This window comes from Camelina sativa, chromosome 13, assembly GCF_030686135.1.
Source record: "Camelina sativa cultivar CO46 ecotype springtype chromosome 13, ASM3068613v1".
NCBI classification, from domain to species: domain Eukaryota; kingdom Viridiplantae; phylum Streptophyta; class Magnoliopsida; order Brassicales; family Brassicaceae; genus Camelina; species Camelina sativa.
In genome coordinates this window covers 8,149,589-8,170,536 of record NC_141892.1, presented here as the reverse complement: position 1 = coordinate 8,170,536, position 20,948 = coordinate 8,149,589, and the positions used below count along the sequence as shown (strand labels likewise).

Below are 20,948 nucleotides of genomic sequence, written 5' to 3'. Positions count from 1 at the left end.
TTTCATAAATATTTTTCGTTTTCTTTTTATTCTCTTTTTCTGGCAAGTCTTAAAAACCACCGGTATACGATGAAATTTACCATTTTCCCGTAATTACATACCAATCACTCATCTGTAAACCAAACCACAAAATAACCGTCAAAACGCAAATCACAGATCTAACACAAAATAACTGTCAAAACGCAAACAAGACACAAAACGATTGAGTAGATCGTCTTTCCAAAACCCTAATTGTTTATGAGAAATGCACAATCATGAACATATAGATCCGAACGATAATATTAATTCTACGAACGGGCATTTATATGCAACCTATAGCTTCGTTCCTAAAGAGTTAAAAGAAATACCAAAAGCCATTTTTTATTACTGGGAAATCAAAGTCTCCACTTCGAAAATTGTAACGTCAATAACTCAAACTAGATTTTACAATTATTATAATTATTTTTTATTTTATGTTTTATTTGTTTGTTAAATATTGATTGTTTTGTAAATAGAGGAATAACTAAATTTTCCGGTCATTTGTACGGCTAAATGTTTATATTAATTTTTAACCTGCAATATATTTCATGACAATTTGTTTGTTATATTTTGTTTGTTTTTGTTTAGTGTTTGAGATTAAATTTTGATTTTTTATTATTATAACAAAAAATAAGGGATCGAAAGACATAATAAGTCATATACACTATGATTAAGTCACATTTTTCTTAATGATATAATTAATTTACACAATCTTAGGGGCTCTTATTGGAGAGGTGATTTCTAAATCCATAAGAAATTGTAAATTCTAAAAATTAAACACATGGATTTTTGAAATAACATGTTTTATCCTTGGATTTGAATCCTTCTATTTTACACTTTCAAATCCATTCAAATCCATTTAAAACATAATGTGGAATTATGGATTTTGAAGTCCAAAAACAAATCATTAAATGAATAACATGAGATTTTAACAAGTATTTGTAAATCATAGAACCAATAACACATAATTTTGATAAGTATTTTAAAATCAACTAGATTCGGACCCGCACGTACGTGCGGGGTTGATTTCAAAAATTAAGGTTATTATCAGGTTTGAAATATATTACATATGTGCGGAATAATGTTTATAAACATATTTTAAACGAATATTAGTAACATTTACAATCTAAACTCGTATCAGTATAGCATTTGATATGTTTTTGTTTTTTTAGATGAAAAAAATGATCATATATGTTTTGTTTTTTTAAACGAAAAGTATAAACAACTACAATTAAAAAAATTAAGACGAGTATAAAATGTTTATATATGGACAGAAAAAATTGTCATATCCCATATATGTCATGTTTATTTTATTTCATAACTGTGATTTTAATAATACTTTACCCATTTGAGATTATATATTATAGTCTAACAGATAATGAAATAGGTAGAAGATTTGGATGGGATATTCGTAATCCATGTACTTTTTGTTTGGATATTTAATTTTTACAAATTAGTTGACATTATACAAATTTTCTTTATATTTCTCAAAATCTATACTACTAATTTAAAAATAATTTTGTAAAATATATTATTTAACATTTTGATTTTTTATACCACACATATATACCTATGCTATATGTGTGGATGGTTACACAAATCTACTATACAATTATCTTAAGTAGAATCAATCACTTGAGAATTATATTTTTTGATAATTAAAGTCCTTTGTCAATACTCCTTCACGTTTCACCTTACATGTTTTTTCTCCTTGACACCATATGTAGTAACAACATTTGTTCTTTTTACCGCCTGCAAACATATATATCCATATAAATATTAAAATTATGTGTTACAAAAAAATATTAAAATCATTTATATATTGGTATTTTCACATATTTTTTATGGTAAGAGGTACCTCCAAGTATCTATACTGGTATCTTCATGTATCATTAATAATATATAAAATGAAAATATCAATTTAAAATTTGAAATCTTAATTAAAGATATCACTAATTTTTCATAGTTATGACAGTCTTAAGATATAATTTCATTAAGATAAACAACACATTTTGTTGTTAAATAGTTAGGATTTTGTCAACAATGATGTAAATGAGAACCATTTTCACGGATGAAAAATATTAGAATACTAAAAGCATAAAAACCTTAAAAGAGTAGTTCAAAATAGAACAAAAACGCCTCACATATATTTTCTTGAGTTAAACATGAATTTTTGAACTCTGTAAAAAAATAGAATTCAACATAAATTAGTTTCGTATTAAAAAAAGACTTAGAAAAGAAGTGTGCATATTAAATACTTTATAAATTCAAACATTGTTTATAAGTGATGATCTCTTCATTATTTTATTTGATAAAATGACCTTCAATATATCCCCACTGGTTTGAAAAAGCTTGACATCATGATTCGGATCTGCCATCGTTGGTAGCCATTTTGATATACAAAATTAGGTATTTCAAGTAAGATCAGATACTATGCTCTTTGTCTAACGATGGTTATATATAGATGCAATTGATACCATATATTTTCATAACAAAATTGTTATTTTTGTTCCTATATTTATGATTTTTTGAATTGAAAATGTTTATGATTTAGGTGATAGTAATTAATATTGTTTGCACATTTGGTAAGAAGATAATATATTTCTAAAGATTTGAATTTGATCCTAATGAATCATACCCTAAACAATTCAAAATGTGGTTAATATTAAAACTCGTAATTGTTAAGATTCGGATTTTGGAAATTTTGAATACTAACTATTGTTGTTTACTTGTTTGAATGCTAATTATTTTTGTATGTCGTAAATGTTGTTTACTTGTTTCCCTTTTTGTGCCACTAATTATGATTGTGACTGTATAATATATTTTATATAAATCAACAATAACATAAATTGTAACTTCTAAGATCAACTTTCCAAATATTTTTGTAGGTCGTTGTCCTTTTTTCGCAGATAATTCCAAATTAAGTTTGGAAATCTCGGCTGAGTTGAATGTGTTGAGATCGGATTTGATATTTGTAATTCTTGTTTCAAAATTTATTAAGATTAATTATAATATTCTTTATTCCTCAGTATTTAATTTGCTTACAGGTTTGTTTGGATACGCGTTTACCTTATACAGTTCTTCTATTAATTGTATATGTTTGGCTCTGAGTTATATATATCCTTATTATGTTTTGAGTGGCATTTCATGTAATAATCTCTTAATCTATGTCTACTTCTTAAAAATGCTTCCCTTTTAATAGTATAGATGATTGAATAACACATAATTTTTGTTTGGATTTCCAAATCCATTAAAATTATAGAACCAATAACCACCTCTAAGTTAAATCAACTTGGTTTCATATGTCAAATATTCTAATATTAATAGCGTTGATAAATAATAAAATGAGGATTTAACCCGTGTTAGCATAAATTTAATGGTATTTTATTAATTCCAATATGTTCTCTTTATAACTCATCTACTATATAATCATATTATATAGTATTTTAAACTTTTTTAATTTTACATATTCGTAATATATAAGAATTTTATTAAGTTTATAAATATTAATTATAATATTTAAATAAATGTAAATTGAAGTTCTTCTTACGTTAAGAATCAAAGCTCATAGGTTTTGGAAAACAAAATGAGAATCAAATTGTTGTTTTCTTTATTTGCAAAAGATTGAGAGATAGAATATCTTCAAAACACAATAGAAGGTGTGATTAAATATATCATAATACTAGGACTTAACCCGCAGGACAATATTTTTAATTTTTAAAATTTAAAATTTATATTGTATTTATTTGTTATTTTATTATTATTTTAAAAATATAAAATTTTACAGGTATTTGATATAAGTATTCAAAGTATAGGATTTTTGTAGTGTTTTCAAGGTTTTAACCCGTGTGGTATATGTATAGTCTAGTAATATATTTATCTCCTGGTACACATCTAAAAGTGTTTATAAAAAAAAACAATTCCACTTAACTCCCTATATGAGATTAATGCCAACCCGTGTCACCAAAATCAAAATAAGTTTTTGCATAAAAAAAGAATCAAAATAAGTTTTTTTTATCAAGTTTAATTATGTTAATTGTTTTACCAAATTAGCATACTTTTATAGTTTATAATTTTTCCATGTCAATATATATAGTTTATGATAATTAATAGAATTTTATTTTTTTGGTAATTCCACAAAAAATAAAAAATAAACCAAATTATATGGGGGGTTTTCAACATATTTAATGTGACATTTTATAATTGGATTTTCGGTTTAGGAAATTTATTAATGTTAATATAATTATGGATATTGTAAACTTTTGTTATGAAAAATCTGTTGTATATCATTTAAATTTGAGAGATTCTAGCATCCATAAAAATAGTTTTGGAGATTTAATGAGTTAAAACTTTAATAGGTAGAGTTGTTTTTGGAAAAATCAGAATGTATAGATGTTGTTAAGATTTTATGGCAATAAATGTAACAAATGTTGGTCAATTTAAGAAAGTTTAGTATTTGAGTTTCTCTGCTGCAATGTTATTTATGGAATTGTTTTAGTGGTTAATGTTGTAAAAAAAAAAAAAAAAAAAAACTTAAAGGGCATAAACCAAAATGTACTTCAAAAATGTTAATATAGAATTATTTTCATATTAATTGTTGTAATTTTTTTAGTTGAAATGGAATGTAAAATATTTAGGAAACATAATATGGAGTAATGCTATTTTTAAAAAAATTTTAAAAATTTAACTTTCTAAATAAGTACAAATAAAAGAGTAGAACCAACAATGTACTTCAAGAATGTTGATATAGATACTATCATTAATTCCCTCTCTCCGATCGTATTGTCTTCCTAATCAGTTTTTAATCCTCATTTATTTATTCATTTTCTAGATTCTAGTTATGGATTAACGAGTCGGATTAATAGTAAAAGTAAAAGTAGAAGTCAACAGTAAAATAAGTACTCCGTGTGATTAATTCAGATAATTTCGTATTAATCCGAAATGGAGAGCGATTATGAAAATCTGAAATCTAGAAAGACTATTTGTAAAAAAATTGTACAAGGGGCAGGCAGGCACAAGATCATAAATCTATACATGACTTGAGCTTGACTTGAAGAACACATGAGTCTTTCTTATCCGGTATTCAAAAACCTATTATAAAAGACACTTCCTTTATCGAATACAGTAAAGAGCATTTGGTCAAGCTGCAATTACTGTATGTTGTCTTAAGTGTTTGTACTTCTGTTCCACATTGAACAACCTCCAGCTTTCTCCAAAGTCTTTAGACAAGACCAGCTTCAGAGCATCCACCCCTTCTGCTAAAGCTTTATCCATCTTTTCCAGCAACATAGAGCACACAAGGGAAATATAAATCTATCTCTCTATGGTAATCTAAGCCACAATGTTTTCAATGTCGATAACTGCTCATAGGCTTACCCGTTCTCGAGCTGCCATGCTGAACTTCTGCAACAAGAAAGCTTTTGGATCCATTTGTCCCGGAGGCTTTCCGATTCCTACAATTATAATAGTATCTTGATATGAAACCAATGATCTTCATGAGGGAGAGAAAGTGTTAATTGAAACAGAGGTTGAAACTGACCGATTCGTAGCCTTGCAAATTCCCTGTTGCCTCGAAAATGGTTCATGACACTTTTTAACCTGAGAAGACCACAAGAATAATAACTACCATATAAACTAATATCAGTCATACCCCAAACAAGTATAAACATAAGTGTTTCCGATACTGTTATTCAGATATCATGGTGGTAGATACTACAGTCTGAAATATGTGACAGAAATTGTCTTACGAGAACCAGGGAAAAGTTGAACTCTGTTTTACACATGATCGCATCCTAGTGAGAAAAATGAGATATCATACCCGTTGTGGCATCCATGGCCTCCTTTTTCTTGAAGGCGAAGAACACCACATGGCAATTGCATGTCATCATGCACCTACATCACCAAATTCCAGAGTAACAATGAAATCAAGTGTCTTCTGGTGAAACAAGTCGTAAGGATTGTTTGGCCTTAAGCCAAAAACGGTAATGGGATTACCACAAGCACACGATTGAGAGGTAACTTGTAATAAGCAGCGAGAGGTCCACTCTGACCAGTTTCAAGAGAGGCACAGTTACTAACATAGTCAACCAAAGCTAAGAAGCTACATTATGCACAAAAAATAGGTAAATACAGCTAATTCAATTGCAATCATAGACACTTGGCAAGCCATAGATTTTGATGACCATATGTATTCTTCAAAAGTATGATACTGTCATGGTTGAAACCGTTAAATCATAAAGCTTCTCGTCAGGCCTCTAACAAGCAGATACCTTGGTTTAAATAGCAATGGATGAAGTTATGTAGATGATGTTCAAGAACCTTATTGGTAAAGAGACCAGTCATTAAGCCTCATGAATCATTCATATTTCAGATACATATACACACAGCCAGGATCTCACAAGTTTAATAATCTAAACAAATTTTGAAAGACTTATACTAAGAATAGGAAAAGAAGATTACTGATTCACCGCTCAGGTTCATGTAAGTTTGCGGCTTTGCCAAGATAACAGGGAGATCGTCCACGAAACCTGACAGAGAAACAACACAAAACCAGAAACCCATATAATTCAACATCAAACTCACACAGTTTTCGTTCATACAAGAGAAAGGAAAAAAGAAAAAAAACTCATGTTGCTCCATATACCTTGTCCCATTATAGCCTTGAAGTTGACCAGGTTCATCTGAATTCCCACTGACTCAGCAAAAGTATCAATCATCTCGAAGCCAATCTGCAGCGTAGCCAAACAAGAGCAGAGAACTAAGAATACACAACCACCCAGATCTAAGTTATTTTAAACGCATAATCACTATAAACATTTGGGGGTACATTACGTTGTGTCTAGTCCCTTTGTATTTGTCTCCGGGGTTGCCCAATCCTAGAAACAGCCATGGTCGATGAACAGAAGTGCAGTAACAACGCCTCGACAACCTACTCAACATAGGTTCGAGATTCGGCCACCCAAGCCAATCAAAGTTTCGAGATTTCTCCAAAGACTATTAAATCCCTAAACCTTATTTCCAAAAGCAAGAAACCAGAAGAGAGATTATTAGTGTTTCAAATACTCCAAATTTTCAACACAATGTCATAAGATTCGACTAGCACTAAGCTACTGTTCTAAGATTTAGCGTTTTACTGTTGCGTGAACTAAGAACATCCAGAAACTGCAAAGCAATTGCACAATTACACCATCAGACGTTTAGACAACAAACTCCGAAATCAACTTATTTATTGGGGTTTCAGGAAGCCTCGAATCGTTCCCTTTTCAATAATTTCTATACAAACCTCAAATTGCAGCTGTAAAACTCAACAACTCACCCGTTTAAAAGCAATGAAAGAAACGAGAGGAGAGCTGCGATGTCCCGAGATACAGCCGAAGTCGTATCGACTGTAAAAAAATGGTCTTCTCCTTTTATATGTTGTGAGGTCATCGCACTAGTTAAGTAGACTTGGCTAACCCATTCTTATTCTAAAAAGATTGTATATTTTTGCTGAAGTCCTAACTTGGGGGTTTTCACTTTTCAAAAAAAAAATCGAAAGTTAAACTAGATCTGAATTGTCCAAGATAGTGCAGGAGTTTCAGCCTCTCTCCATGATGCTTGCTTGCTTTTGGATATGCTTTTGTTTTCGTAGATTCCCTTTTGGAGGACACCATTTTGTGATTACTACTTTCAACTAGATTGGGTATATGGATTTGTGGTATATGAATATGACATAAATCACCTTCAATAAGAGATAATATATCATTTGTAATGAGATAGAGAGACCAAACTCATTACTCATTAGAATCAGAGGCTGTCTGATATTACCCAAACCAAACTACCAAATGGATATTTGGAAGAGAACAATATTAAATGATTTTTTAACATTACACCCCATCACCGTTACATCGCTGTTGTTAATCTTTTCTCAACTAGTATGTATTTGCTACTAGAAGGTGTTTTAAACACACTTCCACGAGAAGTTGTACAATTTAGAAGATTTTTGCTCACTATGTAGTATGTTTATTATATGTTGACAAGAAAGAAAAAACATGTGATAGTAGTATCATACAAACTGAACACACTAACACTTTACCACCCCATGATTAGTTATATAAGTCCATGAATAATGATCCTCTTATTTCTATATGTTACAAAGACATATGGACTACATATTATTTGTACACAGGTTTTAAATTAAAAGTAAATTTAAAATGTATTTGTTAAAACTTAAACCTAAAACATTAAATGTAATATCAATTGTTTTATTTAAATATAAATATACTATATAGTATAAAAATGTACATTTTTACCATATAACAAATACACCTTGCAAACCCGATCCAACATGATTCAAAATTTGTTTGAATACTATTTAAATACAAAATAATATTGTGTGGAAATAAATTATATAAATACATATAGGATATATCTTTTTTTTGGGTAAGTAAAATTTTTGTGAATATTAAGATTTTTACCTTTTCACATACCTTTTATATATAAATCAATATATAATAAAATTTTATTAATTTAAATCAAAGCAATCATTATTATATTCATTCATTTCGTTTACATTTAATTCAAATATCAAACTTAGTAAAAAAAAAATTGAACACGCGTATCAAATATATATCAAGATTAAATAATAAAAATTTAGTTATTTACAAAAGTTATAAGATTTTGGTCATTTGATGTACATATTGAAGCCAATGGCAACCATTTTTTTGTTGGAGTAAGGAACGTGGAAGCATTATTAGAAAACTCATTTTTATTTACTTAAAAGTAGGTATTTTTATTTATCAAATATAGGAAATAATAGAAAACCTTAACTTTTGAATTCATAAAAAGAAAACAGGCATTGGTGATCAATTGATCCACCCTTGAAAGAAATACAGCTAATCACATATCATTGCTTACTTTTATTTTTTCCCCTTAATTTAATTGTCGCCACGGCCCACTCCACCTCAAATCACGAATACTTGGGAGAAAAAAAAAAAAGAAAAAAAAAGAAATATAATTATCTCTTCACAAACCTGATCCCTCTTCGCTCCTCTCCTTATTCCGCCTCTCTCTCTCTCTCTAGCCACTTTTTAACCCTAGTTTTTCCCGCCGCCACCTGCCATGGCTTCCGAGGCGAACCAGCTTCAACAGGCGCAACTCGCGATGGTCCTCGGTTCCGATTCGGCGCCGTTCGAGACGCTAATCTCTCACCTCATGTCTTCTTCCAACGAGCAACGTTCCTCCGCTGAGGCTTTATTCAATCTCGCTAAGCAAAGCAATCCCGATACCCTCGCCTTGAAGCTAGCTCATCTTCTCCAGCTTTCTCCTCATCCCGAAGGTCGTGCCATGTCCGCCGTGCTTCTCCGGAAGCTGTTAACGCGTGACGACGCTTATCTATGGCCGCGTCTCTCCCTCTCCACTCAATCCTCCCTCAAATCGTCGATGTTGTCTTGTATTCAGCGCGAGGAAGCCAAATCGATCTCTAAGAAGATTTGCGATACAGTCTCTGAACTCGCATCGGGGATTTTACCGGAGAATGGATGGCCGGAGTTGCTTCCGTTTGTTTTCCAGTGTGTTCAATCTGATTCCCCTAAATTGCAGGAATCGGCGTTTTTAATCTTGGCGCAATTGTCTCAGTACGTTGGGGAGACTCTGACTCCTCACATCAAGCATCTCCACAACGTGTTCCTCCAGTGTTTGAGTAGCGACTCTGCAAGCTCCGATGTCAAAATCGCCGCTCTCAACGCCGTCATTAGTTTCGTTCAGTGTCTGTCCAACTCAACGGAGAGAGATAGATTCCAAGATGTTCTGCCTGCCATGATCAGGACGTTGACCGAATCTCTCAACAACGGGAACGAAGCAACTGCGCAGGAGGCACTTGAGCTTTTGATTGAATTGGCTGGCACTGAGCCACGGTTCCTTAGACGGCAGCTTCTCGACATAGTTAGTTCGATGCTTCAGATCGCAGAGGCTGATTCCTTGGAGGAAAGTACGCGTCATCTTGCCATTGAGTTTTTGGTTACTCTGGCTGAGGCGCGTGAGCGTGCCCCAGGGATGGTTAGGAAACTCCCTCAGTTCATCGACAGGTTGTTTGCGGTCCTTATGAAGATGCTCGAGGATATTGAGGACGATCCTGCTTGGTACAGCGCTGAGACTGAGGATGAAGATGCCGGCGAGACGAGCAACTACAGCATGGGTCAAGAGTGTTTGGATCGGTTAGCAATTTCTTTGGGAGGAAACACCATTGTTCCGGTTGCATATCAGCAGTTTTCTGCTTATTTGACTGCCTCTGAATGGCAGAATCACCATGCTTCTTTGATTGCACTTGCTCAGATTGCTGAAGGTTGCTCAAAGGTATAATATTCAGTGATAGCAGTTGAATTACCTGTCTTAAGTAACTTTTTTCCTTTATTGTTTCATTGTTTTTTGCTTTCAGTTAGATGTTAGATAAAGATTGATTCTGAGTTGATTTATCTTGGGAGGACTTGCCAAAACACATACAAGGGGTTTTCTATCTGATATTTAATATCCTGAACTTTGATATAGGTAATGATTAAAAATCTAGAGCAAGTGGTGGCCATGGTTTTGAGCCAGTTTCAAAGTCCTCATCCTCGAGTAAGGTGGGCTGCTATAAATGCGATTGGACAACTGTCTACGGATTTGGGTCCAGATTTGCAAAACCAACATCATGAGAGAGTGCTCCCCGCACTTGCTGCCGCTATGGATGACTTCCAGAATCCACGAGTGCAGGTAAAATCCCTTGTTTCTCTAAGAATAGAATCTTCTGACACTTCCTAAAGCAGTACCTTGTGATCTTTGCATGTAGGCTCATGCTGCTTCCGCAGTACTCAACTTCAGTGAAAATTGTACACCTGAAATATTGGCACCATACTTAGACGGAGTAGTGAGCAAGTTGCTTGTGCTACTACAAGTAAGTCCATTGTGTACTTTGTTTTCTAATAACAAAAAAAGAGCATATATCTTACACTCTGTTGAGTTTAAATGATTGACTTGGGATTATAATGGTGCTTCGTATAGAATGGTAAACAAATGGTCCAAGAAGGAGCCTTAACTGCTCTTGCTTCAGTTGCTGATTCATCACAGGTATCTATAAAGAAGTTGTGTAGCACCTATTGTTTTCCTTACATGCAACTCTTGATCTAAGATAATCTAAATTTGTAGGAACACTTTCAAAAGTATTATGATGCTGTCATGCCTTATCTCAAAACTATTTTGATGAATGCAACTGACAAATCTAAGAGGATGCTTCGTGCCAAATCCATGGAGTGCATTAGTCTTGTTGGAATGGCAGTTGGAAAGGACAGATTTACGGATGATGCTAGGCAGGTAGGCTATGCGTGGGTTAAATCAAACTTTACTTGCTATTAGAACGGATGCTATATGCAGGAATCCTATTCACTGTCGTATGAAAATATTTCACATGTCCATGCCAGGTCATGGAAGTGCTAATGTCCTTGCAAGGGTCTGAGATGGAGGCAGACGATCCAATAACAAGTTACATGTTACAGGTGAATTCTTATAATATGCTAGGTGTCCATGTTATTTATAAACTTAAGTAGGTAAGATCGCTTGCTTACAGTTACCTTACATTTTCGTAGGCATGGGCTAGGCTTTGCAAGTGTCTGGGTCAAGACTTCCTCCCGTACATGACTGTTGTGATGCCTCCTTTGCTTCAGTCAGCGCAGCTTAAGCCAGATGTAACAATTACATCTGCTGATTCAGAAGATGAAGCAGAGGATTCTGATGATGAAAGGTTTCCATTCTTCTTGACACTTCATCTGATTGTTATCATATCTCTATACCTTGCTTTTATGTAATTCCGATGCATAGAAAAACTAATCTTCTCTATGTTGTTGGAGGTGCAGCTTTCCTGCATTTCTCTTTTCTTGAAATATTTAACTATGCTCAGATACTGTCCATATAATGAAATGATATGTTTTAAGATTATATTTGTTTTGTTTTACATAACATGTACATACATAATGTTTTTGCTAATTCCATCTATTGATGCAGCATGGAGACCATTATCCTGGGAGACAAAAGAATAGGGATCAAAACAAGTGTTCTAGAGGAAAAGGCAACGGCTTGCAACATGCTTTGTTGCTATGCCGATGAGTTGAAAGAAGGATTTTTTCCTTGGATTGATCAGGTTAGCGTGGTTAAATAACTCCAAATTGTCTCAATATTTAGTATTGTTGTTGGGATCATCATGTAGACTGAATTTTTATACTATAGGTTGCACCTACATTGGTCCCTTTACTGAAATTCTATTTTCACGAAGAAGTTAGAAGAGCAGCTGTGTCAGGTATATCAGAAAATATATCATCTATAATCTATTTTTTGTTCATTAGAATACAAGTTTCTAAGAAATTGGATAATTTTCTCTCTCTAGCCATGCCGGAACTAATGCGCTCAGCCAAGCTGGCTATAGAGAAAGGAAAATCTGATGGGCGCGATTTATCCTATTTGAAGCAGCTTTCTGACTACATTATTCCAGCCATGCTGGAAGCTTTGCATAAAGTTAGTGTGTTCTGTTATTATTATTTTTTTTCTCTCTTTTTGACTTTGATTCACTATGTTGATCGGGTGGATGACTGGATTTTATGTAGGAACCTGATACAGAGATCTGTGTGAGTATGTTGGAAGCTATCAATGAATGCTTGCAGGTAAATTTTTATCAGCAAATTTGGTGTAACTTGGGCCTTCTTTTTTATGTGCTTCTTCAATGCTGTACTTTCCCTGATAGGCATGCTGTTTTCTTATTAATTTAGGTCATATATGTAGTTGCTTGTATTTGGAAAGCCAGACTGGCTTTTTATGTTTTCTCTACTTCATCACTTATTCATTCCTTCTGAGCATAGAGTATAGAGAGTGATGAATAATGTTGCAATTTCAGCTGTCCTTACTTTCATCCTTTCCTTAGTTTTAGAGTAAACGATATAGAGCTTATATTGAAGATGTCTTAATTATGTGCCGTCGTAGGGTAAATCATAGGACTACATTGGAAAAATGGTATCTTATAACCTGTGATTGTATTCCAGATCTCCGGAAATCTTTTGGATGAAGGGAAAATAAGATCCATAGTTGATGAGATAAAGCAAGTTATGACAGCAAGCTCTAGTAGGAAGCGAGAGAGGGGAGAGAGGGCCAATGCGGAAGACTTTGACGCTGAAGAGGGAGAGCTTATTAAAGAGGAAAATGAGCAAGAGGAAGAAATTTTTGATCAAGTTAGTTTTTTGTGATCCCCTCTTATTAAATGGAAGTATACTGTTTTCATTGTTCTTATTAAATTTTTCGTTTTTGAAATATAGGTCGGTGAAATATTGGGAACACTGGTTAAGACATTCAAAGCCTCATTCCTGCCATTCTTCGATGAATTATCCTCTTACTTAACTCCTATGTGGGTAAGTTGTCCTCATCACTTAAAGTCTTCTATTTTAGGTGCTGGGTGATACTAAGTGGAGAATTTCTATATTCAAGAGTATCTTTTGCTTTTGTTTTGTCAGTGTAGGTGGTTTTTGTTATTTCCAGAAGCTTGTACCTAACATATATAACTGAATTAATATAGTGTAGTATTTAGTTAAAAGTTGAGAAATTTTTGGCCCTCCGGTTCAGGTGAATATAGTTTCTAAATATGTGGCTGTTGCCATGGCTCTGGTACAATATTAGTCTTGGTTCGCCTTAGGTTTTCTGTTTTGCTATTGATTATTAGTTTTCGGATGTGTATTTGTTTAATTCAGGGAAGGGATAAAACAGCTGAAGAGAGAAGGATTGCTATATGCATATTTGATGATGTAGCTGAACAATGCCGTGATGCTGCCTTTAAGTAAGGATATACATTCACTGGATCATTGTACATTATCAGTTTTCAGCGTTCTTATGTGGTGTCTACCTTATATTCGCTGGACAGATATTATGATACCTATCTTCCATTTGTACTGGAAGCTTGCAATGATGAGAGCCCAGAAGTTCGACAGGCTGCCGTGTATGGGCTTGGTGTTTGTGCTGAGTTTGGTGGATCTGTATTCAAGCCTCTTGTTGGAGGTATGGTATTCTTTTGCCTGCTGGTAGTTTTTGGGGGTTTGATCCATATTTTGCAGTTAAATAACCGTTGTTTTTGTTTCAACAGAGGCTCTGTCAAGATTAAATGTTGTGATACAGCACCCAAATGCTCGGCAATCTGACAATGCAATGGTATATGATAATGCTGTGTCCGCAGTGGGAAAGATCTGCCAATTTCACCGTGACAGTATCGATTCCTCTCAGGTAGCTTATGATACTTGCAAGGTTTCGCGATGGCACTAATACATATGTGGTTGCTTCCAATGATTCACAAGTTACCTTGTTTTGATTTTCATAGGTACTTCCTGCGTGGTTGAACTGTTTGCCTATAAGTAATGATGTCATTGAAGCCAAATTGGTTCATGAACAGCTATGCTCAATGGTTGAGAGGTAAGTAATGTGGATTCTAAGTTACTTACCTCTTATTTTCTTTTCTCATTCCTTGTTCTAAAACGCCCTTGGTTGATGATAAACTTGCAGGCAAGATGTGGACATTTTAGGCCCCAATAACCAGTATCTTCCGAAAATCTTATTAATATTTGCCGAGGTTTGTTTAGTTACGCTTTTCATGGACAGTTTTCAATCCTGGATCTTTTGCATTTATCGTACTAATAGAGAAATCAATGTGTCTATTGGCGGCCAGGTGCTTACAGGGACAAATGTGGTGACAGAAGAGACAGCAGGTCGTATGATTAATATATTAAGGCAACTTCAACAGACACTGCCGCCATCGGCATTGGCATCAACATGGTCAACACTGAAACCGGAGCAGCAGCTTGCCCTCCAATCCATGCTTTCCTCCTAAAAATCACTCCAATCCAGTCTCTTTGTTCATCTACAGTCTTGTGAGCTCTGTCTTCACTACAAAGCGTCGTCAGTTTTGCATTTATGTGTTTAAAAAGCTTTTCTCTTCTTTTGCATTTTTCATCAATTCTTTTTTCGAGAGGGATGATGATAGGTCCATCCTTCAAAAGTTACAAAATGAAAATTTCTATCTTGACGATAGGAAGTGTATATTAGGAGGGAAGGATGAAAGTGTTAGTGAAAAGAGTGTCATTGGGGGAAAATTTGGTATGATTCCCCAAATACACATGTTTGGTTGGTGTCGGTGTTGGTTTGGGTTTGAGAGAAGATGAAGTTTTGGTGCTTATACGAGAAAGAAGAAAAACAGAAAGATTTGTTTTTTTAAGTTCTCTTTTTTTCTTTTTTTTTTTTTGTATGCAAGTGAGAATTTTGGAAGAATGATTCTTTTCTCACATTGCCATTGTTGATTTTGTACTCTTTTGGATACTCTTGGTCTTTCCTTAATAAAAAAAATGTCTTGTTTTAATTTTATGATTTCGCTGGCAGACAGCAAGTAAGCAGCTAAGCTTGGTCGTTTTAAGTTGTGTGTCAGGATGAATTGGTGCGCCGGCCACGAGGGGTCCGTACGAAATGTTGGGACCCCACAACATCACATCTTCACATCTATAATCTATCTCATCTGTGTCTTTGTAGTTTGTACCATATGTTATTTATTCTGCAATTTTCTTTCAACAATAAAGTAACATAAAAGCTTTTTGAACCCTGGTGGGAAAAATACTAGTTAGCAATATTTTAATTACTAAAAATGGTTTTGGTTTGTCATCTTTACTTGTTAGACCATCTCCAATGCAAATTTTTTAACAAGTTTGTTAGCAATATTTTAATTACAAAAAACAAAATTGAAAAAAATATAAATTTTTTTCCCCAATAATAAAGTTCTAACTAAATTTCTAAACTAATTATTTTTTATACAAGCAACACTCAAACAAACCAAAACCATTTTTAGTCTAACTCTCAAACATCCTTTCAATTCACAGCAATCACAAAACTAGGTCGCAGAAGAGTTGTTACATAAATCTATCTAATCCCTCATTTCTAAAAGTCTTTAGATAGTAACTTACAGTCTTGTAAAATCCAATTCAAATTAGTTACTGTAATGGCATAACTTTCTCTACAAATCGACAAGAACATACTATTGAGTGATGAAGAATATATAAAATAAAGAGCAAGTTTTTTTTCTTTTACACACTAAAACAATACCCATTCACAGTACGTGCTTGTAAGAATTGTCCCTCAAATTTCTTAGTTTATCAACCATTTTTAATTTATTTTTATCTTTTTATATCTAAATATTTGCTAACATAGTCCCATTAGAGATTGTCGTAGTTGTTATTGTTAAAGGATAATATGCCATGTAATGTGAAACATTACTAAAGTTAAATAACGGTTACATGTGCAAAATGTTTTGATGTAACTCAAAAGTGGTGTATGTAATAAATTATTTTAAAAGAATTTGTAAAACGAATCAATACAATAGATATATAAAGGATAAGCAAATCAGTCGCACTACAAACCACGAAAAAGCGATTCAAGAAGAAGAATAAATTCCGGTAAACTGAGAGACAGTCAAAACTAACAAAGTTAAGACAACACAAATGCACTTTTAATGTTTTCAGGCAAACTCATCAGTAAATTTATATATACATTTACAAAAAAAGTAGACAGTTAGTGTCTTCTCCTGACTCTTGAGTCGCTTGCATGGCTTCTTACCGCTACAAGAACCACCACCATGGTTTGGCGGGAGGAGGTGGTGGATTCACTCTTCCATATCTAGGGCGTGGAGGCGGTGGAGATCTCTTGTAGTAGTAGGATGCGACGGGAGGTTTAGGAGGAGGAAGAGCAACCGGAGTAGGAGGAGGAAGAGTAACCGGAGGTCGATAAACTGGAGTAGGAGGAGCCACAGGATGACGATAGACCGGGGATGGAGGAGGAGAATAATTGTAAAATGACAATAGCTTTCTGTTAGTGTTTCCTTTAGCAACTGTGATTAAGGTTGCGAAGAGAAACAGTAGGGTGAAGGACAATCTTTGAGACACCATTTTTTCAGGTTAGTATTTGTCTTCTTAATGTTAAGAATCATTTATATAGACATTTATTGTCATCTCTCTTGGAGTAGAGGTTTCCCACTAACTTGAAGATTTTGTCAATATCATACATAATTTTGTAAAAGTATATATATTGGTCGGCTTAATTGGCATTTTAGATATCTCCTTCTATCATTGAGGCCTCCCTCTAAACATTAAGCTTAATTAAGTCTTCAGATGCTATGGTTTGTTCATTGTTGAATTAAATATTCCCCATCCCATGCCAAGAAACAAACACATCATACTGTACTTGTCTTTTGCACATTTTTTATATTAAGAAAACTAGAAAATGGTAAGCACGCCAATAATACATGGAACCCACATAAAACCTCTGAATGTTTCTCAGGAATACCCAAAAACCAAACAGTTATATAAAAATCATTTACTGTATGCATCATCATCATCACTAAAATAACAAGAACAAATATTCATGAAGACGAGGCACCCACTAAGACTTGACCCCAAAAGTATACCAACACACATAACCAAAAACTTAACCTATGCATCCCTATAAGTACGTATTTTCAACGTCTACAGACAGATTCATACACAAAAAAAAAAAAATGGAACGTCAACAACCTCAAAAGCAGAAAGCAAAAGAGAAGAGCAAAGGCAACAAGACGAAGTTCGTGGGAGTTAGGCAAAGACCTTCAGGGAAATGGGTGGCAGAGATCAAAGACACGACGCAAAAGATACGGATGTGGCTCGGAACCTTTGAGACTGCAGAAGAAGCAGCTCGAGCCTACGATGAAGCCGCCTGTCTCTTACGTGGCTCCAATACACGCACCAATTTCGCTAACCATTTTCCAAACAACTCACAATTGTCCTTGAAGATCAGAAACCTCCTTCACCAGAAGCAGAGCATGAAACAGCAGCAACAACAGCAACACAAACCCGTTTCTTCTTTTGCGGAATGTAACATCGACTACACTTCGGCTGCTACTAGTCTCACCACAACCACCACCACCACCACGGTAATGCCACTCAATGATGTGTACCGCCCGGAATCATCAGTCATTGGGCTACCAGAAACCAACGGTCACCAGCATCCTTACTCGTGGCCCCTTGTCTCTGGATTGAACCATCTGGTCCCTATGGCTCAGGGAGGGGAAGAAACACATGGACATCTCAACGACCACAACTCAACCGATCAACATTTGGGTCTTGCTGAAATCGAAAGACAGATATCAGCATCCCTATATGCAATGAATGGACCTAACAGTTACTATGACAGCATGAATGCCGAATATGCAATCTTCGATCCTACCGATCCCATTTGGGATCTCCCTTCACTCTCCCAACTCTTCTGCCCTACATGATTCCACTTTACTTTTCCTGACTAATTCATGTAATTTTTGGATCATGAATGTAAAGTAGAACACATCTCTACAATGTCCCAATAGACAAGATTGTACCTAAAGTAAAAAATGGACATTGTAAGAAGAGAATGAAGAAGGTTTGGTACAAACAAATTAAAAGCTTGAAAATGAACTCGGGATCTTCCCCAATGGTCGCTCCACCAATGAAAATGTTATCGAACCGAGATAAAACATGAAGTTTGAACGAATATTGTACAGGATTAAGACAAACATGTAGTAGTAGTAGAAATCAACAAGAATCAAAAGAGATAACAGATAAACGAAAAAACTGTTTCGGTTGCAAATATCTTGAGAAAAGGTGTCAGTAGTCTTCACCTTCATCCTCTTCCTCGTCTCCACCTTCAGCACCCACCTCTTCGTAATCTTTCTCCAATGCAGCCAAGTCTTCACGTGCCTCAGAGAATTCACCTTCTTCCATTCCCTCACCCACATACCAGTGCACAAATGCCCTCTTGGCATACATGAGATCAAACTTGTGATCGATCCGTGAAAACACCTCGGCCACTGCAGTGTTGTTGCTGATCATACATACAGCTCTCTGGACCTTAGCGAGGTCACCTCCCGGAACAACAGTTGGAGGCTGGTAGTTGATTCCACATTTGAAACCGGTGGGGCACCTGCAAAACAGAACAAAGGTCAAGTAATTGTTTATAAAAAAAACAACATGAAACTAGAAACAATAGCAACTTGTTCCATTTCAAGATCATACCAGTCAACAAACTGAACGGTTCTCTTAGTCTTGATGGTACCAACAGCAGCATTCACATCTTTAGGAACAACATCTCCACGGTACATCAAACAACAGGCCATGTATTTTCCGTGCCTGGGGTCACACTTAGCCATCATGCTAGCTGGCTCAAACACGGCATTAGTGATCTCAGGGACTGATAGCTGCTCATGGTATGCTTTTGCGGCTGAGATGACAGGTGCATAGGATGACAACATGAAATGGATACGGGGATATGGGACAAGATTGGTCTGGAACTCAGTGATATCGACATTGATAGCTCCATCAAACCTCAGCGACGTTGTCAAGGATGATATGATCTGAGATATCAACCTGTTCAAGTTGGTGTAGGTTGGCCTCTCAATATCAAGGGATCTGCGGCAAATATCATAGATGGCTTCATTATCCAAGAGGACAGCAACATCGGTGTGTTCAAGTAGGGAATGCGTTGAAAGCACACTGTTGTAAGGCTCTACAACAGCAGTAGAAACCTGAGATCACAGGGGAAATGCATTCAAAAACCAAGACTCATCCATCAAAGAAACATGTAATGTAAAGAGAGCTCTTTCCCAAAAGGTACCTGAGGAGAAGGGTAAATGGTGAATCCAAGTTTAGACTTCTTTCCATAGTCTACAGACAAACGCTCTAACAACAGAGAACCCAATCCGGAACCAGTACCGCCACCAACAGCATTGAACACCAAAAACCCTTGCAAGCCAGTACAGTTGTCCGCTAATTTCCTCACACGGTCAAGGCAAAGGTCCACAATCTCCTTTCCAACTGCAATCATATAAGAAATTAAGCACCATCCAAAAAGAGCCCTAACAAATTAACACAAGAAGGAAATGGATTTCTCACCAGTGTAATGGCCTCTGGCGAAGTTGTTAGCAGCATCTTCTTTACCAGAAATGAGCTGCTCCGGGTGGAAAAGCTGGCGGTAAGTACCAGTACGAACTTCATCAATGACAGTAGGCTCAAGATCAACGAAGACAGCCCTAGGAACATGCTTCCCAGCACCGGTCTCGCTAAAGAAAGTGTTGAAAGCATCGTGCGCGACACCAACTGTAGTATCACTACAAATAATCAAAAACATTCTTCGTCTCTCAAAAAACCTTTCCGATTACAACGGAAACAGAGCAGAAACGAACGAAATTAGGGTTTATAAAATACCTGGGCATCATGCCATCAGGCTGGATCCCATGTTCGAGACAGTAAAGCTCCCAGCACGAGTTCCCGACCTGGATCCCAGCTTGTCCGATATGAATGCTTATGATCTCCCTCATCTTCGCTCAGCAGAAGTAAACCCTAAATTCCGAGAGCGATGATCCTCTTCTTCGACGGCCGGAGAAATTTTGAAGGCGGTGAGGGAGGGAGCGAGATCTTGGATTTTTATTATTTTTTTGTTGTTTCGGATGAAATTTGAGGGAAAAAATGATTATTTATTGAATGGGATTTGATAATTTAGTTTGGGGGTCCGCCAAGTTGTGACAGCCTGCCCCCTTGAGGGACTTTGGCATCGACAAAATACGTGAGATTCGATCTGGATCTCGATCTCCTTTTTTCCTTTTTGTAATTTTGATCCGGTTTAGTTGCTTACCGGTTTTTTTTTTGGTGTTATCGTTATGACTGTTTTGAGGTGGAAACAAAAAAATAGCTTAACCGAAATAGATCGGGTTTAGTGGTTTAACTCTATTGGTTTAATCAATTTCTATTTGTAAGATATTTTTATTTTGCGTAAGCGCCAAACTGAATTTTGTCATTCTGGCTGTAAGGTTGTCCATGTTGTAGTGTACTATGATTTTAATTCTCTTTTAA

The 20,948-nt window shown here is 35.1% G+C and overlaps 4 protein-coding genes and 1 pseudogene across 9 annotated transcripts; 2 read left to right on the top strand and 3 right to left on the bottom strand.

Moving 5' to 3' along the window:
- Positions 1-4,970: 4,970 nt before the first annotated feature.
- On the bottom strand, positions 4,971-7,836 carry LOC104736049 (peptidyl-tRNA hydrolase, mitochondrial). Of its 5 annotated transcripts, none has more exons than XM_087482317.1 (9): positions 7,334-7,836; positions 6,850-7,028; positions 6,662-6,746; positions 6,478-6,545; positions 6,013-6,063; positions 5,837-5,910; positions 5,558-5,616; positions 5,395-5,471; positions 4,971-5,292 (listed from the first exon to the last, which is right to left on the bottom strand). In XM_087482317.1, the coding sequence occupies exons 2-9, from the start codon at positions 6,955-6,957 to the stop codon at positions 5,158-5,160; spliced, it is 657 nt and encodes a 218-aa protein (XP_087338443.1). In that variant the 5' UTR covers positions 6,958-7,028; positions 7,334-7,836; the 3' UTR covers positions 4,971-5,157. The 5 variants fall into 5 exon arrangements, with proteins under 5 accessions (XP_087338443.1, XP_087338445.1, XP_087338446.1 ...); XM_087482319.1 differs by having other exon boundaries at positions 6,850-7,022; positions 7,334-7,664; XM_087482320.1 differs by having other exon boundaries at positions 7,152-7,345.
- Positions 7,837-8,850: 1,014 nt separating this feature from the next.
- Positions 8,851-15,409, top strand: LOC104736048 (uncharacterized). Its single transcript, XM_010455962.3, has 19 exons — positions 8,851-10,350; positions 10,543-10,746; positions 10,823-10,927; positions 11,035-11,100; positions 11,179-11,343; positions 11,451-11,525; positions 11,616-11,770; positions 12,031-12,166; positions 12,253-12,322; positions 12,410-12,537; positions 12,627-12,683; positions 13,059-13,244; positions 13,329-13,421; positions 13,758-13,843; positions 13,928-14,061; positions 14,147-14,283; positions 14,378-14,469; positions 14,560-14,626; positions 14,723-15,409. Exons 1-19 carry the CDS (start codon positions 9,118-9,120, stop codon positions 14,882-14,884), a joined length of 3,351 nt encoding a protein of 1,116 aa, XP_010454264.2. The 5' UTR covers positions 8,851-9,117; the 3' UTR covers positions 14,885-15,409.
- Positions 15,410-16,365: 956 nt separating this feature from the next.
- Positions 16,366-17,021, bottom strand: LOC104738060 (uncharacterized). Its single transcript, XM_010458298.2, has one exon. The coding sequence runs from the start codon at positions 16,980-16,982 to the stop codon at positions 16,656-16,658; it is 327 nt and encodes a 108-aa protein (XP_010456600.1). The 5' UTR covers positions 16,983-17,021; the 3' UTR covers positions 16,366-16,655.
- Positions 17,022-17,479: 458 nt separating this feature from the next.
- Positions 17,480-18,518, top strand: LOC104736046 (ethylene-responsive transcription factor RAP2-11 pseudogene; annotated as a pseudogene). The gene has a single exon (XR_015578506.1). The product of XR_015578506.1 is annotated as an ethylene-responsive transcription factor RAP2-11 pseudogene (transcript).
- On the bottom strand, positions 18,508-20,689 carry LOC104736047 (tubulin alpha-5 chain). The gene is made up of 5 exons (XM_010455960.3): positions 20,304-20,689; positions 19,992-20,206; positions 19,714-19,913; positions 19,116-19,624; positions 18,508-19,023 (listed from the first exon to the last, which is right to left on the bottom strand). The coding sequence occupies exons 1-5, from the start codon at positions 20,414-20,416 to the stop codon at positions 18,708-18,710; spliced, it is 1,353 nt and encodes a 450-aa protein (XP_010454262.1). The 5' UTR covers positions 20,417-20,689; the 3' UTR covers positions 18,508-18,707.
- Between the last annotated feature and the right edge of the window lie 259 nt (positions 20,690-20,948).

Excerpts from the sequence above, each read along its gene's own strand:
- LOC104736049 (XM_087482317.1), bottom strand. The coding sequence starts at position 6,957 with ATGTTGAGTAGGTTGTCGAGGCGTTGTTACTGCACTTCTGTTCATCGA. Across the intron at positions 5,911-6,012 it reads CTCTCAATCGTGTGCTTGTG|GTGCATGATGACATGCAATT; the intron begins GTAATCCCATTA and ends TTGGTGATGTAG. Across the intron at positions 5,617-5,836 it reads GGCCATGGATGCCACAACGG|GTTAAAAAGTGTCATGAACC; the intron begins GTATGATATCTC and ends TGGTCTTCTCAG.
- LOC104736048 (XM_010455962.3), top strand. The coding sequence starts at position 9,118 with ATGGCTTCCGAGGCGAACCAGCTTCAACAGGCGCAACTCGCGATGGTC. Across the intron at positions 10,928-11,034 it reads AGTTGCTTGTGCTACTACAA|AATGGTAAACAAATGGTCCA; the intron begins GTAAGTCCATTG and ends TGCTTCGTATAG. Across the intron at positions 13,422-13,757 it reads CTTACTTAACTCCTATGTGG|GGAAGGGATAAAACAGCTGA; the intron begins GTAAGTTGTCCT and ends TGTTTAATTCAG.
- LOC104738060 (XM_010458298.2), bottom strand. The coding sequence starts at position 16,982 with ATGGTGTCTCAAAGATTGTCCTTCACCCTACTGTTTCTCTTCGCAACC.
- LOC104736047 (XM_010455960.3), bottom strand. The coding sequence starts at position 20,416 with ATGAGGGAGATCATAAGCATTCATATCGGACAAGCTGGGATCCAGGTC. Across the intron at positions 19,625-19,713 it reads CCATTTACCCTTCTCCTCAG|GTTTCTACTGCTGTTGTAGA; the intron begins GTACCTTTTGGG and ends CTGTGATCTCAG. Across the intron at positions 19,024-19,115 it reads ACCGTTCAGTTTGTTGACTG|GTGCCCCACCGGTTTCAAAT; the intron begins GTATGATCTTGA and ends TCTGTTTTGCAG.